The sequence below is a fragment of the Mobula birostris genome, chromosome 4 (assembly GCF_030028105.1).
Source record: "Mobula birostris isolate sMobBir1 chromosome 4, sMobBir1.hap1, whole genome shotgun sequence".
Classification (NCBI taxonomy): domain Eukaryota; kingdom Metazoa; phylum Chordata; class Chondrichthyes; order Myliobatiformes; family Myliobatidae; genus Mobula; species Mobula birostris.
The window spans coordinates 81,562,514-81,585,371 of NC_092373.1; the positions used below are offsets into that span (position 1 = coordinate 81,562,514).

At 41.1% G+C, this 22,858-nt stretch overlaps 1 protein-coding gene across 1 annotated transcript in view; it reads right to left on the reverse strand.

The window, feature by feature from the left end:
* Window positions 1-22,858, reverse strand: part of LOC140197037 (rho guanine nucleotide exchange factor 4-like) — a 129,325-nt gene that overhangs the window by 15,831 nt on the left and 90,636 nt on the right. The window contains exon 11 of the mRNA XM_072256968.1: window positions 19,580-19,826. Coding sequence (XP_072113069.1) covers window positions 19,580-19,826 — 247 coding nt within the window. The remainder of the gene's footprint in view (window positions 1-19,579; window positions 19,827-22,858) is intronic.

A 22,858-nucleotide genomic window follows, 5' to 3' on the forward strand; every position in this document is an offset into this window, starting at 1 on the left:
TCGTAAATCTATGTCCCACAGCCTTAGCAGCACATTCTTGTGGAAGTCTTGTGGTTATTGTACTGGACTAAAAGCCAAAAGGATTTTAAAAGTTCAACACGTGGCCATAGAATATGTTTTCACAAACTGACGACCTATTTTTTTCTCTCCCATGGGATGGAAGCAGGGTGAAATGTGGTCAACAGATTCTTACTAGGATGTGTATTCATCAATTTCTAATTTTAAAAAAGACATGGGTTTTAGAGCCAAAATGTCCTGTTCTGACATAAATAAAGAAAAGTCCAGTTGCACATTGGCGATCGTTATATTCCAAGTCACTTTATAGTTGTGAAGCAACACACAAAATACTGGTGGGACTCAGCAGGTCCAGCAGCATCTATGGAAATGAATAAACAGTTGATGTTTCGGGCTGAGACCCTTCTTCAAGCCTGAAATGTCGACTGTTTATTTACTTCCATGGATGCTGCATAATCTGCTGAGTTCCTCCAGCATTTTGTGTGTGTTGCTGTGGATTTCCAGCATCTGCAGACTTTCTCATGTTTATAGTTATGAAATTTCTTATAATTATTATAAATACAATAGATTATATAACTTTTAAGCTCCTAATTGAGTCCGATATGGATGTCAACTAAGCAGTGGAGGGTGATATTTTATCCAAAAAAGGCCAAATCTGAATTTTGCCTGCATGCGCCTTCCTGCATTTCCAATGCCATGATTACAAGTCTATTTTAACTCTGCCCTACCCATCATTTTGATCATATTCTCTCCTTTAATTACAGCTTCCTATCTGAACATGTCTTAAGCCATATCACTTTCTTGTCAGTGGTGGCAGTTCAGTGCTTCAGGTGATGGATTTCAGCACCTGTGTTGCAAGGCATCTCCTAGACCTCAGGTATCTTCATTTTATTGGGAGTATTGAGAAAGAGTGGGACCTTGGTGTAGAAGTCAACAATCCCTGAAGGTGGCAGCAGAGGTAGATAAGATGATTAAGAAGGAATACTTGCCCTTCATTATCTTAGGTAGAGAACACAAAAGCAGAGATGTTATTGAAATACTACATAAAAGATTGGTTAAGATACAGCCGGAGTATGTCGTGCAGTTTTGATTGTGATTACATTGGAGAAGGTGCAGAGGACATCCGACAGGCAGTTGCCTAGGATGGAATAATTCAAGTAAGAGAGATGAGATAAGCTGGGTATATTTTTCTTGGAGGAAAGATGGCTGATGTGGGACCTGACTGGAGCATAAATAGAGTAGATAATAAGAAGCTTTTCCCAGACCAAAGGTGCCTAAGATCAGAGGAAGTTGGTTTAAGGCGAGGTGTTGGCAGTTTAGAAAGGGTCTGAGGAGAATTGCTTTCCACCCAGATCATTGATGGTGATATAGTCAGAGATTCCTTCAATATTTAAGAAGTATCTAAATAAACACTTGAAATGCAAAGGGTTAGGACTACAATGCTCTAGAGTAGACTTTTTGTTTTATTTGTATTCTCTTTTGTAGAATGTGTGTACAATTTAGTATAATTTATGTTTTTCAACCAGAAGACATAGGAGTAGAATTAGACCACTCGGCTCATTGGTCTGCTCCACCGTTCCATCATGGCGGATTTATTAGTCCTCTCAACCCCATTCTCCCGCCTTCTCCCCACAATCTTCCATGTCCTGACTAACCAAAAACCTATCAGCCTTTGTTTTAAAAATACTCAGTGACTTGGCCTCTGCAGCTGCCCATGGCAATGAATTCCATCAATTCACCGCCCTTTGGCAAAAGCAATTCCTTCTCATCTCTGTTTTAAATGAATGTCTCTCTACTCTGAGGCTGCACCCTCTGTCCTAGCTAGATTATACAGTCACCTCTAGTTGTAGTCCCATCGAATCTCAGTGGAAAAAGCCCTATCTATACTCCTCATAATTTTGTATACCTCCATCAAATCTCCCCTCAATCTTCTACTTTCCAAGGAATAAAGTGCTAACCTATTGTTAGGAGTTTAGGAGGATTAATGGTACCTAACGGCAACTCCTTTGCTTGTATCTTCGGAAACAATTCTATTTCTATCTTTAATATCACTATTTTTCCTTCAGGGTTCTTTGAAGACCCTAACCTGGAGTAACACACTGACTATAGTTTATAGTTCCTTGCAGGAATGGGACCCGTTCTCGAGGTTTCACGACTGGCCGTTATTTGGCATGCCAAAGGCTCGGCTTAAGAGTTCAGCTCAACTTTGGAGGGCCAAGATCTCATGGCTCTGGAGACAGGTGGATTGAATGTCGGTGTCGGGGCAGGAGATCAGTGTGTTGTGTGAGTCAGAATATCTCTGGCTGTGTGCCCAGAGACCTGAGATCTTTGGGCACAGAACTCGGAAAAAGTGATGCAATGGACTTTTAACATTGTAAACCAGCGAGTTGTTTGTTATTTCTCCCCTCTCACTGTGAAACGGAGACATCGCTTTCTCCCTTATTAGACAGGGAGCCTGTGGTATGTTGAATACTGGGTGAACAAGTAGCCTTTGGGGTAACTGCAAGTCTATGTCTTTGCTGTTGCTTTGCTCATGCTTGAGTGCTTGGTGGCAGGTGCTTTTTTTGCTGTTTGGGGGAAGGGGATTGTTGCTTGCTGCCGCTTACATGCGGGAAGGAGGTGAGCTGGAGGGGACTTTGGGGTTCTAATATTTAACTGTCATTCATTCTTTGGGGGCACTCCTCTGTTTTCATGGATAGTTGCGAAGAAAAAGCATTTTGGGACGTGTATTGTATACATTTCTCTGACATTAAATGTACCTTTGAAACCTTCGAAACCTATTCAATCTTTCCTTATAACTCTGGTCCTCCAGTCCCAGCAAAATCATTGCAACTTTTCTCTGTACACTGTTTCAACCTTTCTGTATCATCCTTCCTATAAGTAAGTGTCCAAAATTGCACACAATGCTCCAAATTTGACCTCACCAATGTCTTGTATAACTTCAACTTAACATCCCATCTCCTACACTCAGTACTTTGATTTATTAAGGTCAAAATGTCAAGAGCTTTCTTTATCACCCTGTCTGCCTATGCCCCCACATTCAATGAATTATGTACCTCTATTCCCAGATACCTTTGTTCTACAGCAATCCTGAATGCCCTAATGGTCACAGTGTAAGATATACCCTGGGTGGTCCTACCAAAGTGTAACACTTCTCATTTCTCTGTATTAAATGCATCTTCCATTTTGGATCCCATTTTTCCTTCAGGTCCAGATCCTGCTGCATGCTCTGATAGTCTTCCTCACTGCCTATTACACTCCTAATCTTGATGTTGTCTATAAATTGCTAATCCAGTTAACCATGTTATCATCCAGATCATTGATATACAGTTGAAGTCAGAAGTTTTCATACACCTTAGCCAAATCCATTTAAACTCAGTTTTTCACAATTCCTGACATTTAATCCTAGAAAACATTCCCTGTCATAGGTCAGTTAGGATCACTATTTTATTTTAAGAATGTGAAATGTCAGAATAATAGTAGAGAGAATAATTTATTTCAGCTTTTATTTCTTTCGTCACTTTCCCAGTGGGTCAGAAGTTTACATACACTTTGTTAGTATTTGGTAGCATTGCCTTTAAATTGTTTAACTTGGGTCAAATGTTTTGGGTAGCCTTCAACAAGCTTCTCAGAGTAAGTTGCTGGAACTTTGTTCCATTCCTCCAGCCAGAACTGGTGTAACTGAGTCAGGTTTGTAGGCCTCTTTGCTTACACACGCTTTCTGAGTTCTGCCCGCAAATTTTCTGTCTGATTGAGGTCAGAAAATGATGTCAAAGTCTGATTCAATCTTGGGAGCAACTTCCAAGTGCCTGAACGTATCACGTTCATCTGTACAAACAATAGCACGCAAGTATAAACACCATGGGACCACGCAGCCGTCATACCCCTCAGGAAGGAGACTCTCATAGAGATGAACGTACTTTGGCACGAAAAGTGCAAATCAATCCCAGAACAGCAACAAAGGACTTTGTGAAGATGCTGGAGGAAACGGGTAGACAAGTATCTATATCCACAGTAAAATGAGTCCTATATCGACATAACCTGAAAGGCTGCTCAGCAAGGAAGAAGCCACTGCTCCAAAACCGCCATAAAAAAGCCAGACTACAGTTTGCAAGTGCACATGGGGACAAAGATTTTACTCTTTGGAGAAATGTCCTCTGGTCTAATGAAACAAAAATTGAACTGTTTGGCCATAATGACCATTGTTATGTTTGGAGGAAAAAGGGTGAAGTTTGCAAGCCGAAGAACACCATCCCAACCGTGAAGCATGGGGGTGGCAGTATCATGTTGTGGGGGTGCTTTGCTGCAGGAGGGACTGGTGCACTTCACAGAATAGATGGCATCATGAGGAAGGAAAATTATGTGGATATATTGAAGCAACATCTCAAGACATCAGCCAGGAAGTTAAAGCTTGGTCGCAATTGGGTCTTCCAAATGGACGATGACCCCAAGTATTCCTCCAAAATTGTAGCAAAATTGCTTGAGGACAACAAAGCCAAGGTATTGGAGTGGCCATCACAAAGCGCTGACCTCAATCCGATAGAAAATTTGTGGGCAGAACTGAAAAAGCATATGTGAGCAAGGAGGCCTACAAACCTGACTCAGTTACACCAGTTCTGTCTGGAGGAATGGAACAAAATTCCAGCAACTTACTGTGAGAAGCTTGTGGAAGGCTATCCAAAACATTTGACCCAAGTTAAACAATTTAAAGGCAATGCTACCAAATACAAACAAAGTGTAGTAAACTTCTGACCCATTGGAAAAGTGATGAAAGAAATAAAAGCTGAAATAAATCATTCTCCTTACTATTATTCTGACATTTCACATTCTTAAAATAAAATAGTGATCCTAACTGACCTAAGACAGGGAATGTTTTCTAGGACTAAATGTCAGGGATTGTGAAAAACTGAGTTTAAATGTATTTGGCTAAGGTGTATGTAAGCTTCTGACTTCAACTGTAGATGACAAACACCAACAGACCCAGCACCACAATCTGTGGCACACCACTAGTCCCAGGTCACCAGTCAGAGAGGCAATCATTTATTATCACTCTTTCTGGCTTCTCCCACAAAACCAATTTACTACCTAATTTACTATCTAATCCAATTTACTACCTCATCTTAAATGCCGAAAGACTGAACATTTTCGACCAACCTTCCTGATCAACCTCCCATGCGGGATTTTATCAAATGCCTTGCTAAAGTCCATGTAGACATCCACTGCTTTGCCTTCATCCACTTTCCAGGTAAATTTCCTCAAAAAACTATAAGATTGGTTAAGCATGACCTACCACACACAAAGTTATGCTAACTATCCCTAATCAGTCCATGTCTATCCAAATACTCATATGTCCAGTCCCTGAGAATACCTTGCAATAATTTTTCCCATTCTATCATTTTCTGGTTTAATTTTAGAGCCTTTCTTAAACAGCGAAACCACATTGGCAACTCTCCAATCCTCCAGAACCTTACCCATCGCTAAGGGTGATTTAATTATCTCTGCTAAGCCCCCTGCAATTTCTGCATTTGCCTTCTGCAGGGTCCGAGGGAGCACCTTGTCAGACCTTGGGGATTTATTCACCCTAATTTGCCTCCAGACACTCAAAACAGCAAACAATTCCTTCTCTGTAATCTGTATAGGGTCCATGAAGTTCATGCTGCTTTGCCTCATTTCTATAACTCCGTTTCTGTCTCTTGAGTAAATACAGATGCAAAAAATTAACTTAAGATCTTCCCCATCTCTTTTGGCTCCACACATTCTGATCTTCCAGAGGACCAATTTTGTCCCTTGCAATCCTTTTGCTCTTAATGTATCGGTAGAATCCCTTAGTATTCTCCTTCACCTTGTCTGCTTAAGCAACCTCATGCCTTCTTTTAGCCCTCCTGATTTCTTTGTTGAGTGTTCTCTTGCATTTCCTATACTCCATAAGCACCTCATTTCTTCCTACCTACCTAGATGTGTTATGCACCTCTTTTATTTCCCTTAAACAGTGCCTCAATATCTCTTGAAGTCAAGGTTTCCTAAACTTGTGATCTTTACCTTTCATTCTGACAGGTACATACAACTTTGTACTCTCAAAATTTCACTTTTGATAGCCTCCCATTTGCCAATGACACTTTTGCTAGAAAACAGCCTGTCCCAATCCACAGTTGCCAAATAATTTCTGATACAATCAAAATTGGCCTTTCTCCAATTTAGAGCCTCAGCCCATGGAGCAGACCTATCTTTTTGCATATTTACTTTGAAACTAAATGCAAAGTGTTCCCCTACACAAAATTCTGACACCTGCCCTGTCTCATTCCCTAATAGCAGATCAAATATCGCATACTCTCTCGCTGGGACTTCTACGTACTGATTAAGGAAACTTCCCTGAAAATATTTGACAAACTCTATCCCACCTAGTCCTTTTATAGTATGGGAATCCCGGTCAATACATGGAAAGTTAAAATCAACTACTGTAACAGCCTTGTGTTTCTTGCAACAGTCTGCAATCTCTCTACAAATTTGTTCCTTTAAATCCCTCGGACTGTTGGGTGTTCTGTAATATAGTCCCGTTAATGTGGTCATACCTTTCTTGTTTCTCAGTTCCACCCATAATGCCTCACTAGATGAGTTCTGCAGTCTGTCCTGACAGAGCACTGTCATGACATTTTCCCTGACTAGTAATGCTAATGGTTTCCAACCTCCGGGCCACGGACTGATACTGATCCGCGAAGTATGCAGGGTCCAGCGGTAGCCGGAACACACCCAGCACATCTTTAAGAAAAAAACCAAAACAAACAAGTTAATTAATTAGGTGCCGCCTGGCATGTAAATGTCAGCCCAGATCAGAGGCGACACAATTGGCAATCGCCTCTGATCTGGGCTGACATTTATGTGCTGGGTGGCACCTAATTAATTAGCTAGTTTGTTTTGGCTTTTTTCTTAAAAATGTGCTGGGTGTGTTCTGACCACCGCTGGACCGCTGCATTCTTCGTGGTAATATATTGGTCCGCGGCCTGGAGTTTGGGGTCACTGAGTAATGCCGCTCCTCCTCCTTTAACCCCTCCCTCCCTGTGACATCTAAAACAACCGAACTCCAGAAGCTGCTAGTCCTACCCCTCCTGCAACCAAATCTCACTAATGGCTACAATATCATAATTGCAGGTGTTGATCCATGCCCTGAGCTCACCTGCCCTTCCTACGATACTTCCTACATTGAAATATATGCAGCTCAGGACACTAGTCACACCGTGCTTAACCTTTTGATTCCTGACTTTGTCTGAGGTCCTAACAACATCTGTCTCCACTACCTCTCCACTAACTGTTCTGGCACTCTGGTTCCCATCTCTCTGCAACTCTAGTTTAAACCCCACTGTGTAGCACTAGCAAGCCTTTCTACTAGGATAATAATCCCCTTCCAGTTCAGTTGTAAACCGCCCTTTCTCCATGGGTGTCACCTTTTCTGGAAGGGAGCCCAATGATCCAACCTTACCTTCATATTTCATCTTTTCTCTGCTTATGTTTTTCAGTTGCCTTACGTTGGTGTTTAAAAGCTTCCCAATCCTCTAACTGATCCACCAATTTTTGCTTTTTTATAGTTTTTTCTGATGTTGCTGCATGTAAGATTTTTCATTACAGCTGAACAATTCCAGTAAGATGGCATGTTTGCAGTCAACAGAAGGTGCTATTGTCCTTCTCAAATGTTTTTGGCTCGCAAGACCCCGCTGGACATTAAGAACTTGAAGTATTGTAGGTCGAGCCCATCAGCACATTGCTCGTGTTTTGCTCGTTGGTGGAGAAACTGAAGGAGCTGTATTTGGTGCAGATTGTGCTGCTGCCCGTGTCAGAGAGACATCGGTGTGCGAAAGAGGTGTGCAGTCTAATAGTGAGTGATCGTCTTAGTCACTATTCTTGTGATCGCAAGTCCCTGATGGATATTGTTAAAATGGAGTGCCGCAAGTCCGATTCACTGATTTATTGGTGGATGGCGAGGGAGTTGCATGGCCTTGGTCATAGCAAGCACTAGGCCTCAAGCTGTGGTGTCGCCTGTTTACAGCCACCCAGGAGAGAGGCGTCAGTGTTGGCACGCTCCACCGCAGGCAGTGTGGTGCTGCATTCAAGTTGGAATTGGTACTGCTCCCTAATGTTTGCTCAGCAAAGACAAGCTGTAATGTGTTCGACGGCAAATTTCTGCAACGTTCTAGGACCTTTTTTGTGTAATTGTATTTTACTGATATCTATATGTGCTTACTATCTTATAGGTGCTATATATGCTTCGTGCTGTGTGTGACTGTGTTGCAACTTGGCCCCACAGTAAGCTGTTTTATTTGGCTGTATTCATGGGTCTTCATGTATTTGACAATCAACCTTGAAGTAAATTGCGCCCACATGTTCTTTCTCACATGATAATAAACTCTGACTTTGACTATGGGCCAGGTTCTGGAAATGGGATTACTATTAGTATCAATGGTCAGTATGGACATTGGCCAAAGGCCTGTTTCTTGTTGTATGACTCTAAAATTCAATAACTTTGTTTGTTCCAAACTATACATAATTTCATTAATTATTGAATAATTATACTTATAAACATGATATAGAGAATATTACATGTAATTTAAAAATGTTTACCAATTTATACTGTGTATACTGGTTTCTAAACCTAATTTATTTTCAGGCAATTCTTGATTCTGATTTCTCTTGATGGATTAGTACAATATTACTTGAGCCATTGTCTCACTTTCTTAACTCAAGAACAATGCTATCCCTTTTCACTATTTCTGCATTTAGTCATTTCAAAACGAACAGGGGTTTGCATAGCTTTTTTTATAAGCATATAGAGCCATAATTTCATAAACAATAAACTAACTTTAACAGTAAATAGTTGTCATGTCTTATCTGTATTTCCTGTGTTACATTTAGTTAAACACTAAGTAAATATATTTAATAGAATAACTTGCAAGCTACAGAAAACATAATCTTATCAACTAGACTCAAAATAAAATAATTTCCTCTTTGATGTAGAAACTCATAAATCAGTTCTGCGTAACAACTTTACCATTTTAATCATTCATGCAGTGGTAAGACTTTTTCACACGGTCCATAGTTTTACAAAGCAGAATAAAGATTCAATCACTTTCATGCCCGAAACAATCTTTTCCACATTGTTTCATCCTGATTTATATCTTTTACGCCATCATATTCACCTTTATTCTTCTTTCCTGGCTTATGTGCAGACAGTTTGGCCCTGTGTTTTTGAGTTTCAGTGATGACAAAACCTTTTAAAGTAACATAATGTAATATATATTAGCTCAGTCTACAACAATGAGAATTACATTTTATTTCATTTAAAAATTATTACAAAGAAATCATATTGAAACTATGTCCAAATATTTTATGTGATATTTAAACTATGTTGGAAAGTGACAAATAAAGGAAGTTTAATAGATAGATAGATAGATAGATAGACATACTTCAATGATTCCGAGGGAAATTGGGTTTCGTTACAGCTGCACCAACCAAGAACAGAATACAAACATAGCAATACAAAACCACAAACAATCAAATAATAACATGTAAATCATGCCAGATGAAAATAAGTCCAGGACCAGCCCATTGGCCCAGGGTGTCCGACCCTCCAAGGGAGGAGCTGCAAAGTTTGATGGCCACAGGCAGGAATGACTTCCCATGATGCTCAGGGCTGCATCCCAGTGGAATGAGTCTCTGGCTGAATGTACTCCTGTGCCCAACGGTGCAATACCTTGGGAAATTTACTGGACTTGGGTTATTTATTGATAGATGAGATCAATCATATTTTGTATGGTTTTATGCAGTATGTAGTTAGGTTGCAAAGTAAAACTGATTAGGTATTCAGAGCACATATAGCTCACAATGTATATTTGGACATATCAAGCAAAAGAGATCCATTACTTGTAATAAGGAAACTTCTCTCCAAATGATGAGTTTTTTGACGTTTATAACTTGTTGCATGTATGCAAACTATTCAGCCATATAAGAATGACCTCCACCCTCAATCTTTAATTGATTCATTCCCTGTAAAAAGTGATTCTGGAACAGGTGATGAACATCCAATATGGCCCACAAAACATTCTGAAAGACAGGACAGAATGGACTCGAGTGGGAGATTCAGTGTCCAACACTAAAAGCAGGTTCACAACTCCCTCAGTGAACCAATGTAGTCCGGAAGGATGAATCTGTCAAAATTTGGTCTGCTGTAGGTAGTGAATGGGACAATGTGAGAAATAAACATATCACCACCTCCCACCTTCTAAACTATTTTCCTAATCTCTATTCTGATGAAGGGTCCCATAATTGAAATAGTAATACTTCTCTTTCCACAAATGCTGCCTGATCTACTGAGTTTTTAAAGCATTTTCAGTTTTTTATTTGAGATGTCCAGCATCTGCAGTTTTTAGAAAAAATATATATACCAAGAAATAAATCAACTCACTCTTGTCTGAGATCACGAGTCCCACAGTCCACTGACACACGAAGGATGTCCTCCTGTGTTTTATGTGCTAAACTCAAGATTCTCAGAGTAGCTCAACACTAGAGATGCTGTGGATTACCAACAGTGAAAATATAGGCCACTTTGCAATCTCGTGGCCCAACATATCCATCATTGTATGAGGGATGTAGATGGGGTGAGTGCACTCAGTCTTTTTTCCCTGAGTTGGGGAATTGAGAATTAGAAGGCATAGGTTTAAGATGATTTAGTAGGAACTCTAGGGACGAAGGGCACTATCTACTGAGAAAACTTCCTGAGGAAGTGGCTGGGGCAGCTACAATAATGACTTTTAAAAGGATGTTAAACAGTTACAAGGATTGGAAAGGTTTAGGAAGTTATGGGCCATATGCTGGCAAATGGGACCAGCTTGAATGGACATCTTAGTCAGCATGTGCTGCATGCAGTGACTATATGACTCTGTTATCAAACCTTGTTCAATGAGTGGAGAAGGTTGTGATACAATTGGCACTAGTTATACCTAAAAATGGCCAAAACCAGCATGCAACAGACAGAATTAAGCAACTCATAAGCAATAGATCAGATCAAACTTTGTAGTCGAGCTACAAGCAAACTGCTGGAAGATCACAGCAGGTTGAACTGCAACTGTGAGAAGAAAAGATTTGCTGATGTTTCAAGTTGAAACCCCGCATCAAGACTCTACAACTCTACTTCTGAATGATAGTGAAGAGCTGAGCAGTAAAGTCAGCTTCCAGAGCATCTCTGTCCTCAACAATGACAGAGCCAAGCATGTCAGTGCATTAGACACAGATGAAGCATTTGCAATCATGTTCAGCTTGAAGAGCTGGGTACATGATACTGAGATTGCTACTGTAACTAAAAAAGTCTTTAGCCGTTTCAATTCATTTTGCATAATGTCAAGAAACACCAGGGAGCACCAGGTAGAGCAAAGGTTTTGGAGAAAGACAATATTTCAGATATTGAGGCGTCATGGTAGTGCAGTGGTTCGCGAAACGCTGTCAGAACTTGTAGCGTTAGAGTTCAGAGTTCAATTCCGGTGCCGCCTTTAAGGAATTTGTACATTCTCTTTGTGACCTTGTGGATTTCCTCTGGGTGCTCTGGTTTCCTCCCACAGTCCATAGATATACTGGTTAGTAAATTAATTGGTCATTGTAAATTGCCCTGTGATTAGGTTAGGGTTAGATAGGTTGGGTGCTGGGCAGCACGGCTCATTGAGCCTGTTCCACCTGTAGTTCTAAATAACTAAATAATTGTACTCCAGAAATAGCTACATCTTTATCATTTATGACACTGGGATTTACCCTGACAACATGGAAAATTGCCAAGGTATGTCCTTTTCACAAAATGCAGGATAAGTCCAGTTTGGTTAATTATCACCCAGCCTCATCTCATCCGTCAGCTAAGTGTTGGTTGGGCAGTTTCATTGACAGTGTTTCCAAGTGACACTAACTGAACTGTTTGCCATGCCCAGTTTGGGTTTCACCAGGACCATTCCTGAGAAAGTCGCAGCATTTATTCAAATTTGGACCAAATCTCTGATTGCCCTTGTCATCAGGATGGCATTTGTCCAAAGAGCCTTGGTAAAATAGTACACAGGGCACATCAAGGGGAAGGCACTTCAATGGCTGGAGTTGTACTTCCATAAAGGAAGATGATTGTAGTTGTTGGAGATCAGAGTCAGGATTGTAGACTAACAGAGATCCTCAGAATAGTGCCAACCATTGTCAGCTATTCCATTGGTGACTTCACACCTCCCATCAGTTCATAAGGAGGGATGTATACTGATGATTACACAATATACATTTCTTTTTGCAACTCCTGAATAAAATGAATAAATCCATTTTTACATATGACAAGACCCAATAAGTGACAAGTATAATGCTTGGCGATGGCAATCTCTAACAAGAGAAAGTGTAGCCACCTGTTGTCAATATTTAATGACATTAATATTGCTAGCACCAATACCCTAGAACACCACCATTGACAAAAATCTCAACTGAACTAGACATGTAAGATGTTGTGTCTGTGAGAGTACATCAGGGGTCTGCTATCTGGTGCTGAGTTGCTCACTTTTGGTAACACAAAGTCTTTTTACCACCCATGGTATAAAATTAGGACTGTGATCAGCCAATTTCCTGTGTGGATACAGCTCCGATACCATCATCCAGGACAAAGCAACCACACTGAGAAGCTCTACAGCAAGCGCTTCTGTTCTTTACAACCCACAAAGGATAACAACTGAAGAGAAATCCAAATCCTTGTAATTTCAGAGTTTGCTGAAATTGCTGTTGCTGTTCCAGTTACTGAGTACTTTAGTGACCTCTTCTGAACAAATCATGAAGGCCAGGATTACTACATCAAAGAGGAAAACTGGTAAATTGGTTTGTTATTGTCACATGTAGGGAGGTGCAGTAAAAACTATTCTGCATGCCATAACTATAGATCATTTCATAATACAATGCATGAAGTGGTTCAAGAGAAAACAAAAACAGAATGCAGAATGGAGTGTCACAGTTACAATGAAAGTTCAGTGCAGGCAGACAACAATATGCAAGAACATAGTGCGGTAGATTGTGAGGTCAAGATTCTATCTTGTTGTTCTAGGGGACTGTTCAATAGACTTGTAACAGGGGGATGGAAACTGTCCATGAGCCTAGTGGTGTTTGCTTTCAGGCTTTTGTATCTTCAGCCCTGTGGATTGGGAGGAAAGAAAGAATGTCCGGGGTTGGTGGAGTTTTTAATGTTGTTTGCTTTACTGAGGTAGCGAGAAGTATAGACAGAGTCCATGGAGGCAAGGTAGTTTTCTGTGATGTGCTAAGCTGTATTCACAACTCTCTTCACTTTCTTGCAGCCTTGGGCAGAAGGTTGCCATGACGAGCCATGATGCATCTGGATAGTTCAAAGTAAATGTTTTTATCAAAGCAGTTATAAGTTAGGATATACTAAAGATTCCTTGCAGCAGTTAGAGGAAAAAATGCAGTAGAATTTTGTGGGGAACTATACATAAACAAGGTCTGACAACAACCAATGTGTAAAACAAGACAAGCTATGCTAATCAAAATAATACTGAGAACATGAGTTACAAAGAGACCTTGAAAGAGAGTCTGTAGCTCATAGAACTAGTTCAGAGTAGTGGTGAATGAAGATGGGATGCTTTCTAAGGTGCATTGATAAAAAAAATTGGTGAGGGTCAAAGAGGACATGCCAAATTTCTGTTGCCTCCTGAGGAGGTAGAAGTGCTGGTGAGCTTTGTTCTTCATGGCCTTTTTGAACCAGATCCGGTGATGTTCTCTCAGGAACTTGATGCTCTCGACCAAATCATCTTCAAAAATTGCCTTAATGTGTCTCTTCCTTTTGTTCTCTCTCTACGTGTGCTCCTTCACTGGGTTGGAGCAAGTGCTTGCATTGGCTTTTAATGGCCCAGGTGACATGCCTTCTGATGGCCCTGTCCCATCTTAAGTAGATGACCTTGATGTCTTCTTAGACAATCTATGTAGACAGATCTCCCTCTCTGCATGCCCATTCCTTTCTCCATGCTTGCACCATAAAGTGGAGTGCTATTCACATGTCTTTGCAGCCTTAATTATTGTTGGTGTGTAGTATGATGACTTTCAGTGATGCATCTGCAACTTCCCCTTTAAGAGAGCTAGTTAGGGCTAGTTAGGTCCAACTGTTGTGTAGGACTCCTGAGATTACTCTCACTTAACATCTACAAATGGGTGATCTGTTTAAAGCACATGACTCTGATATGCAGGGTGCATGCAACTATCATTAGTAACAGCAATGGGACAGCCTGGCGTTTTGCATGTTTTCATCCAGTAGATAAATTTCTCAGTCATTGCTTTACTTGTCTCTTGTGAGTGACAACTTGGATAAATAGACAGGAGATGCTGAACTATGCATACAGAAGAATTATAAAAAGAAAGTTGGCAATAAAAACTGAATTGCCAGCTGTCAGATTGGAAGTGCTTTCGTGATAATTGTACATAATGATGATACATTTTATCATAAGCACTCATGACTTGTCTGTAACAAGATCATTAATTTCAAACATAATACCTACTCAAGAGGTCAAACAGCACATTTGGAGAGAAAAATATAATTTCATCGTGACCCTATCAGCTGTGAACTTGTGGGATTCTATTGACTAAGGGCCAACCTCACACTTTTGATGATGGGTCTCTGAGTTGTAAAATTAATTCTGCTTCAGTCTCCAAGTCTACTAGCTGACCTGCTGAACATATTAAGCATTTTGTGATTTAATACAGAATTCCAGCATCTGCAGTATTTTGCTTTCAATTATTAAGTAGCAATTGTGTTCCACCTGTAACACATTGTTATTGTGATTTAGCACACGCGAGTCCTATATTGCACCTTCAGTCAGCTGGCACTTTGTCATTTCCTCGTGTGCCTGGTACTGCTCTTCTGTACTCCACCTTGAGCCAAGGTTTGTCAGTGACGAGATGGTAGAATGAGAGAAACGCCAAACCATGAGGTTGTGGATTTTGTACATTGCTGCTCCTGATGATGTTCCGCAGAGCCTCGTGGGTGCCAAGACTTTTACGTTGCTCCATCGGTCTGAGACAGCACTTCATTATATTTGTTCATCGGTCTTCATTATATTTGTAGTTCTCAACAATGCAATGGAGGTGCCTTTGCAGATATATTCAACAGCTACAGACACAGTGAAATTAAAGCAATGTGGATTAACTGTATGGAGGATGAAAGGTCATTGGCCTGAAACATTTAGCTGTTTTTTATCCCACAGATGCTGCTTGACCTACTGATTATTTCCAGCAATGTTAGATTTCATTTCAGATTTCTGCCATGTCTTAGCTCTGAGGCAGTTTTAACACAACTTGCAGTTACATAATTTAACAGTGAAAAATCATTCCAAGACACAGGAGGCATGAAGATGAGCCATTTGTTCAGCATTCGACTCTTTGAAGAGAACAATGAAAATAAATGAAGAGAAACACCAAACACCGTTAACAATTTATTTCAAGCCTTGATATAAATGTTTTAAAAAAGTGCCAGAGGTGGCACTGAGGGTAGCAGATCAGCACAGATAGTAGTGCTGTTGCCTCAGAGTTTCAGCCACTCAGTTTCAATCCTGACCTCTAGTGCTGCCCATGTGAAATTTGCACCTTCTCCCTGCGATTTTATGGCTTTTCCCTGGGTCCTCTAGTTGATAGACTCATAAGCAATGCAAATTTCCCCAAGTGAATAGGTGACCAATAGATTTTGCTATGAATTGATGGTCTGAATAAAGTGGTAAGATTAAAAACAGGTCCAGCGCAAGATTAGTAAACCAATGCCTGACAGTGTAGACTCAGGTGGCTGAATATAGTGGAGAGTATATTCATTGGCTTCATCATGGCCTGGTATGGAAACACCAATGCCTTTGAATGGAAACTACCCCAAAAGGCAGTGGATTCAGCCCAGTACCTCACGGTCAAAACCCTCCCATCCATTGAGCACATCTATATGAAACGCTGTTACAGGAAAAAAACATCCAGAGATCCCCATCACCTAGGTCATGGTCTCTTCTTGCTGCTGCCATCAGGTAGAAGGCGTAAGAGCCTCAGGACTCGCACCAGGTTCAAGTATAGTTACTATTCCTCAATCATCAGACTCCTGAATAAAAGGGGATAACGACACTCACTTGCCCCATCATTGAAATGTTCCGACAACCAACTTTCTATCGCATTATCTCAAGTTCTTGTTATTTATTGCTATTTATTTATATTTGTATTTGCACGGTTTGTTCTCTGCACTCTGGTTGATCTTTCATTGATCCTGTTACGGTTACTATTCTATAGATGAATCTCAGAGTTGTATATGGTGACTATATGTACTTTGATGATAAAATATACTTTGAACTTTGGATGGCTTTCTTCCACACTGTATGAGTCCATTGCCCCAGGAAGACTGCTGATAATTTATCCTTCCTACATGACAATCTGCTCAGGGATTCACAGTGGAAATTCTGATTGCGCTCTTGCATAGGTGAAAATTAATGTGAAGGAAGTAGGAACAATTGTGTTATATTAAAGGAAAAGGCAGCAAACTAGTAGATGCACTCTCTTCAGGCTAGACATTAGAAATGATGCACTGAAGGAGCCAATTGTCTCTTCAGGAGATTTCAGAAGAAGGCTGTCCTTCATTTACAATGTGAAATGAAAACATTCTCACAAATAGGAAAGTAAATCTCACAAGGACATTCCTCATGTTACAATTGCTTTTACGATGTGGGGGTACAGTTATGGCTTGTACCCCTCATGCCTTCCATGTCATTCTTAACATGTCCTGCTCTGTGCTCAGCCACATCTGAACACCATGGATGACAGTGGCAATGGATTGTATCTTGACAACATCAGCTTCTTGATTCCACTTGATCAGCTATGAAGAGTATCTGAGATCATCTGAGATAAGATCACTTGAACTGTCGCAAACAAGGGTTGGGATCAAGAGTGCAGAGTCGAACACAGTGACCCATGCTGAGCTTTTTGAATGCCCAAGAGTTACCAGGAGGGCAGGCCTGAGACTATCTGTCATACCCTGCAGCTTCGGAGTGATTTTTGTCGGAAGCCATTTTATCTCCTAATAAAGACTCCAGTAATTCATTGATTTTGGAGGAAAAATGAGCAGGTTCATGGTTCAAAAGCTACTCCTGGTGGCACTGCATTCTGTTGTATTCTGTTTATTCTCTGTAATGTTGAGGCTGCAGACACAGCAGTTAGACACTTCACCAAGACTCCTGTCAACTCTTTTCCATCTTCCAGATAAAGGTGCTCAGTATCATCAGCAGCACACATAAAATGCTGGAGGAACTCAGCAGACCAGGCAGTGAATAAACAGTCAATGTTTCTGGCTGAGACCCTTCAGCAGGACTAGAAAGAAAGGGGAAGAAACCAGAATAATAGGTGGGGTGGGGGGGGAGGGGAAGGAGTACAAGATAGAAGGGGATAGTGAAGCCAGGTGGGTGGGAGAAGAGGAGTAAGAAGCTAGAAGATGATAGGTGGAAAAGGTAAAGGGCAGAAGAAGGAGGAATTTGATAGAAGAGGAGCACGAACAATGGGATCAGGGGCAGGTGAGGGAGGGGCCAGAGCAGGAAATTGAAGGAGAGGGGAGGGGGAGGAAGGGTGAAAAATACTAAAGTTGGAGAAATTGATATTCACATTATCAGGATGGAGGATATCCAGTTGGGATAGGTGGTTTTACTCTTCCAGCCTGAGAGTGGCCTCATTACAGCAGTAGTGGAGAAATGTCCGAATGAAAATAGAGACTGGAATTAAAGTGGTTCACCACTGGAAAATCTAATTTTTGCAGATAGAATGAATGTGCTCAGCAAACCCGTCTTCTAGTCTACGCCGGGTCTCTTCAATGTAGAGGGGACCGCATCTGGAGCACTGGATACAGTGGACCATGGGAATCTCCTGCACGCCAAGACCCCATATTTTACAGCTGATAGTGGACTTCCATAGAGACTTGGGGATTAAGAAACACCTCAGTGATTGTAATGTTTACTAATGTCATTAACTCGCTCTTGAATGAGAACCACCCGACTAGCGGCATGAGATCCCGCTGTGTCAGTGTTGGTATCTACCTTCTCTGAGCTCCAACACCAAGAGGTACATACAGAAAGGGGTATCTTCCTCCTCCTCTTCTGCAGTCTCTTGGAGCAGAGATTGACTCTGGTTCCAGGGATGTTGGTTCAGCCCCTGTAAGACAAGTGGCTGAGGGGGTGGCTGCTTAAATAGTTATCAAATGACGTTCTCCTTCCACTGCTTACATTGGGTTCTGTGTACACAAACAGACTCAGAGCTCTCAGTGTCTTTCTGAATGCTGCTCCACCACTTTCCGTCATCTTGTCCCTGGGATTCTTGCAAGTCAGCAGGAATGTTTACACATTTTCATAGAGGCTTTAGAAAAATCCTTCAACCACTTCCTCCGTCCACCCACTAATATTTTGCTGCGGATGAAGTTTGCAGAGTCTGGCACTGACACTGGGATGTCATTGCCTATCAGAGCTAGTTGAATGTGATTAGGAGCTCAGTGCCAGGGATGTTAGCCTGGGAGAGGGTGCTGACATTGATTCACTGATCATGCTAGTGGAGGTGAATGATTTTGCAGACATAAGGATGATGGTATTTCTCCTGTGTTTTTCAAGGTAACATGTGAAACCACTATGTAGCTACATCATGGTGCTCCCTAAACACAACCCCGTATTCTGCAAGCAGTAGTAATGCTGCAAAGTCTGCCATGTCCTGTCAAGTCTAATTGCTCTGCTTTTTCCTGGAAAATGCCCAAAAAGGTTATACATCCTACACTGTATACTGCAGCAGTGCCTCTCGACTGCACTTGGGGAAGAAGAAGAGGTTTATATGTTGTGTTTACTGCACATTTTAGCCCACTTGTTTCCAGCCATCTCATTGTCTAAGCTACTAGGTTGGCAACTGTAGTCTTGTGAACTACATTTAGCCTTTGGAAATGTGAAAGTACACCTTCTCTTATTTATAATCTCTTATAAGGCACAAACATTTTAGATATTCCATGTACCTCTTGTATCAAATCTACAATGATTGCAAATTTGGCTGGCTTCGTGTGCAAAACCCAATCAACACTAAAGTTCATACAACCTGTATAACTAGTATTAACTGCAGAAGAGTAGGGTACTTCAAGATTCACAGTGTGGGAATCAATAATAGCAACTGCTCCTTCGTTGAGGAATGCATTGAGACTGACGAGAAATACTCCTGTTTCCTTCTCTCTATGATACATCAAAATGTGGCTGAGAAGCACCAGCTTTGTTCATTGATGAAAAGAGAGATGCCAGTGATTGATCAAAGCAATTTGACCCTCCATAATATATAAAATAAGTAACTTTTGGGGGACAGTTTTTGGACTCATTTGGGACAGGATATTGTGTGTGTAGAAACAGGCATTTGTGTCTATCCATTATAATGCCCAAATTTCCCCAGACATCAAGCATCTTAGACAAGCAATCTATAAATATTCTGTATGGATTACTTCTGATAGCAATCCACAGTACAGGTATATAAGCTTCCCCTTTACCTGCGTCTTCATCATTTCTAACTAATTTTCTTTCGTCCTCAAAAGCATGAAGCCACAACAGTTTGTCCGAGTGCTTCCTTGCACATAGCAGGTGGACTTCATCATCGACAAGCTTGTTTTGAAGTTTGAAAGCATTCTTGACCTTGACATCAAATTCCCAGTCTTTGCCATCTTTTATGTCTACCACTAGCATGGTGTCCATGTCTATTCTGTTCTTATAGTATAAAACATCACGACGTAGTAGATCCTATGAAATGGGTCACATATCATAATTAAGAATATTGCTTTCTAACATATTCTGATCATTATCTAAAAGCTCTTCATAGGTTTACAGAATTGTGAAGATAGATTATTCTGCCTATTATACCTTTCTTCTCAGGAGCCACCTAATTAACTTCCATTTCCCCATCTATTCTCCACAGCATTCTGCATTTTAGCTTTTCAAGTACTGTTTAATTTCCTCGTCAACTAATATTGAATTTCCCACCCTGTCCAGACAATTTCAGTCAGTGAATCCCAGATTATTATTATTCATTACATAATACAAGGATTCCTAAAATTTTACTGCATTCCATTTCAGTGCAACTTACCGTGTATTCTCTTCACCCAGTGCCCTCGACACTAATCATAAAGACAGCGATTTGTATTAATTGTGTCCCTTTTCTCACTTTACTATCTCTACCAGCAGATCTGCTGTAAATGTCTCCAGTTTCACAGTTTGAAACACCAGGGTACAATGTTCCTTTCCTTTCCTCAAATATCTGAAATCTCTGCCTTCTGGTTCCTGATTCAGCCTTAATGCAAATAATGTCTTTACACAATCAAACCTTTTTCTTATTGAAATGCTGGCATTTCGAATGGTATGCTGGCATTTATAGCGAGAGGATTTGAGTACAGGAGCAGGGAGGTACTACTGCAGTTGTACAAGGCCTTGGTGAGACCACACCTGGAGTATTGTGTGCAGTTTTGGTCCCCTAATCTGAGGAAAGACATCCTTGCCATAGAGGGAGTACAAAGAAGGTTCACCAGATTGATTCCTGGGATGGCAGGACTTTCATATGAAGAAAGACTGGATGAACTGGGCTTGTACTCGTTGGGATTTAGAAGATTGAGGGGGGATCTGATTGAAACGTATAAAATCCTAAAGGGATTGGACAGGCTAGATGCAGGAAGATTGTTCCCGAAGTTGGGGAAGTCCAGAACAAGGGGTCACAGTTTGAGGATAAAGGGGAAGCCTTTTAGGACCGAGATTAGGAAAAACTTCTTCACTCAGAGAGTGGTGAATCTGTGGAATTCTCTGCCACAGGGCGCAGTTGAGGCCACTACATTGGCTATATTTAAGAGGGAGTTAGATATGGCCCTTGTGGCTACGGGGATCAGGGGGTATGGAGGGAAGGCTGGGGCGGGGTTCTGAGTTGGATGATCAGCCATGATCATAATAAATGGCGGTGCAGGCTCGAAGGGCCGAATGGTCTACTTCTGCACCTATCTTCTATGTTTCTATGTTTCTAAATATTAGCAATGCTTATTGTAATGTTTATAAGTCCTTTTTTCCTCTTTTCAAAACTAAACTAATAAAGCACAACTAATAAAGATCATAATGCTCATGTTAATTTACATAATATGCTCATTGCTCTTCAGTTCTGCTTTGGCCTGCACTCTGCAACATCATATACATAAATAAAATGTGGACACCTAGAATGATGCCAACTAAGTACCAAGTTCTTGTGTTATTTTTGTTATTATTTGCAACACTTTAATTTTGGTCAGTGGTCAGCGGGATGAGGGGTGACCACTGAAGTATACAAGATAAAAAGAGGCAAAGGTAAAATAAACAGTCAACACCTTTTGATATATTACAGCTACTTAAGAAATTCTTGGATACGCACATGGATGAGAGAAAAATGGTGGGCGGTCTAGGAGGGGAGCATTAGATTGATCTTGGAACAGGTTAAAAAGTTGGCACAACATCATGGGCTGAAGGACCTGTACTGTTCTATCTTCTATGTATGTTGGAAGTGCTTAAATCACTGAAATATTCTGTTGGAATGCTGAATTTTAAGTTTTCACATCCCGACTCATTCAGCTCTTCCTTAAAGCACAATTAGAATCTGAACATAACAGAGTTGTGCATATGTGGCCATTTGTTTCTGATGATAGAGTCATAAAAAACTACATCACAGAAACAGGCCCTTAGGCTCATCTAGTTTGTGCCAAACCATCTAACCTGCCCAGTTCCATTGACCTAGGCAGCATCAATGGGGATGGGAGGATTGGAGGGTTGTGGATGTGGTTCCGTTATGCAAGAAAGGGAGCAGAGATAGCCCAGGAAATTATAGACCAGTGAGTCTTACTTCAGTGGTTGGTAAGTTGATGGAGAAGACCCTAAGAGGCAGGATTTATGAACATTTGGAGAGGCATAATATGATTCAGAATAGTCAGCATGGCTTTGTCAAGGTGCCTTACAAACCTAATTGAATTTTTTGAGGATGTGGCTAAACACATTGATGAGGGTAGAGCAGTAGATATCGTGTATTTGGATTTCAGCAAAGCATTTGATAAGGTACCCTATGCATGTCTTATTGAGAAAGTAAGGAGGCATGGGATCCAAGGGGACATTGCTTTGTGGATCCAGAACTGGCTTGCCCACAGAAGGCAAAGAGTGGTTGTAGGTGGGTCATATTCTGCATAGAGGTCGGTGACCAGTGGTGTGCTTCAGTGATCTATTCTGGGACCCTTACTCTTCATGATTTTTATAAATAACCTGGATGAAGAATTGAAGGGATGGATTAGTAAATCTGCTGATGACACAAAGGTTGAAGGCGTTGTGGATAGTGTGGACGGCTGTCAGAGGTTACAGTGGGACATTGATAGGATGAAAACCTGGGCTGAGAAATGGCAGATGGAGTTCAACCCAGATAAGTGTGAGGTGGTTCATTCTGGTAGGTCAAGTATGATGACAGAATATAGCATTAATGGTAGGACTCTTGGCAGTGTGGAGGATCAGAGGGATCTTGGGGTCCGAGTCCGTAGGGCACTCAAAGCTGCTGCACAGGTTGATGCCGTGGTTAAGAAAGCATATGGTGCATTGTTCTTCATCAATCGTGGAACTGAGTTTAGGAGCCGAGAGGTAATGTTGCATCTATGTAGGACCTGGTCAGACCCCACTTGGAGTACTGTGCTCAGTTCTGGTCGCCTCACTATAGGAAGGATGTGGAAACCATAGAAAGGGTGCAGAGGAGGTTTACAAGGATGTTGCCTGGATTGGGGAGCATGCCT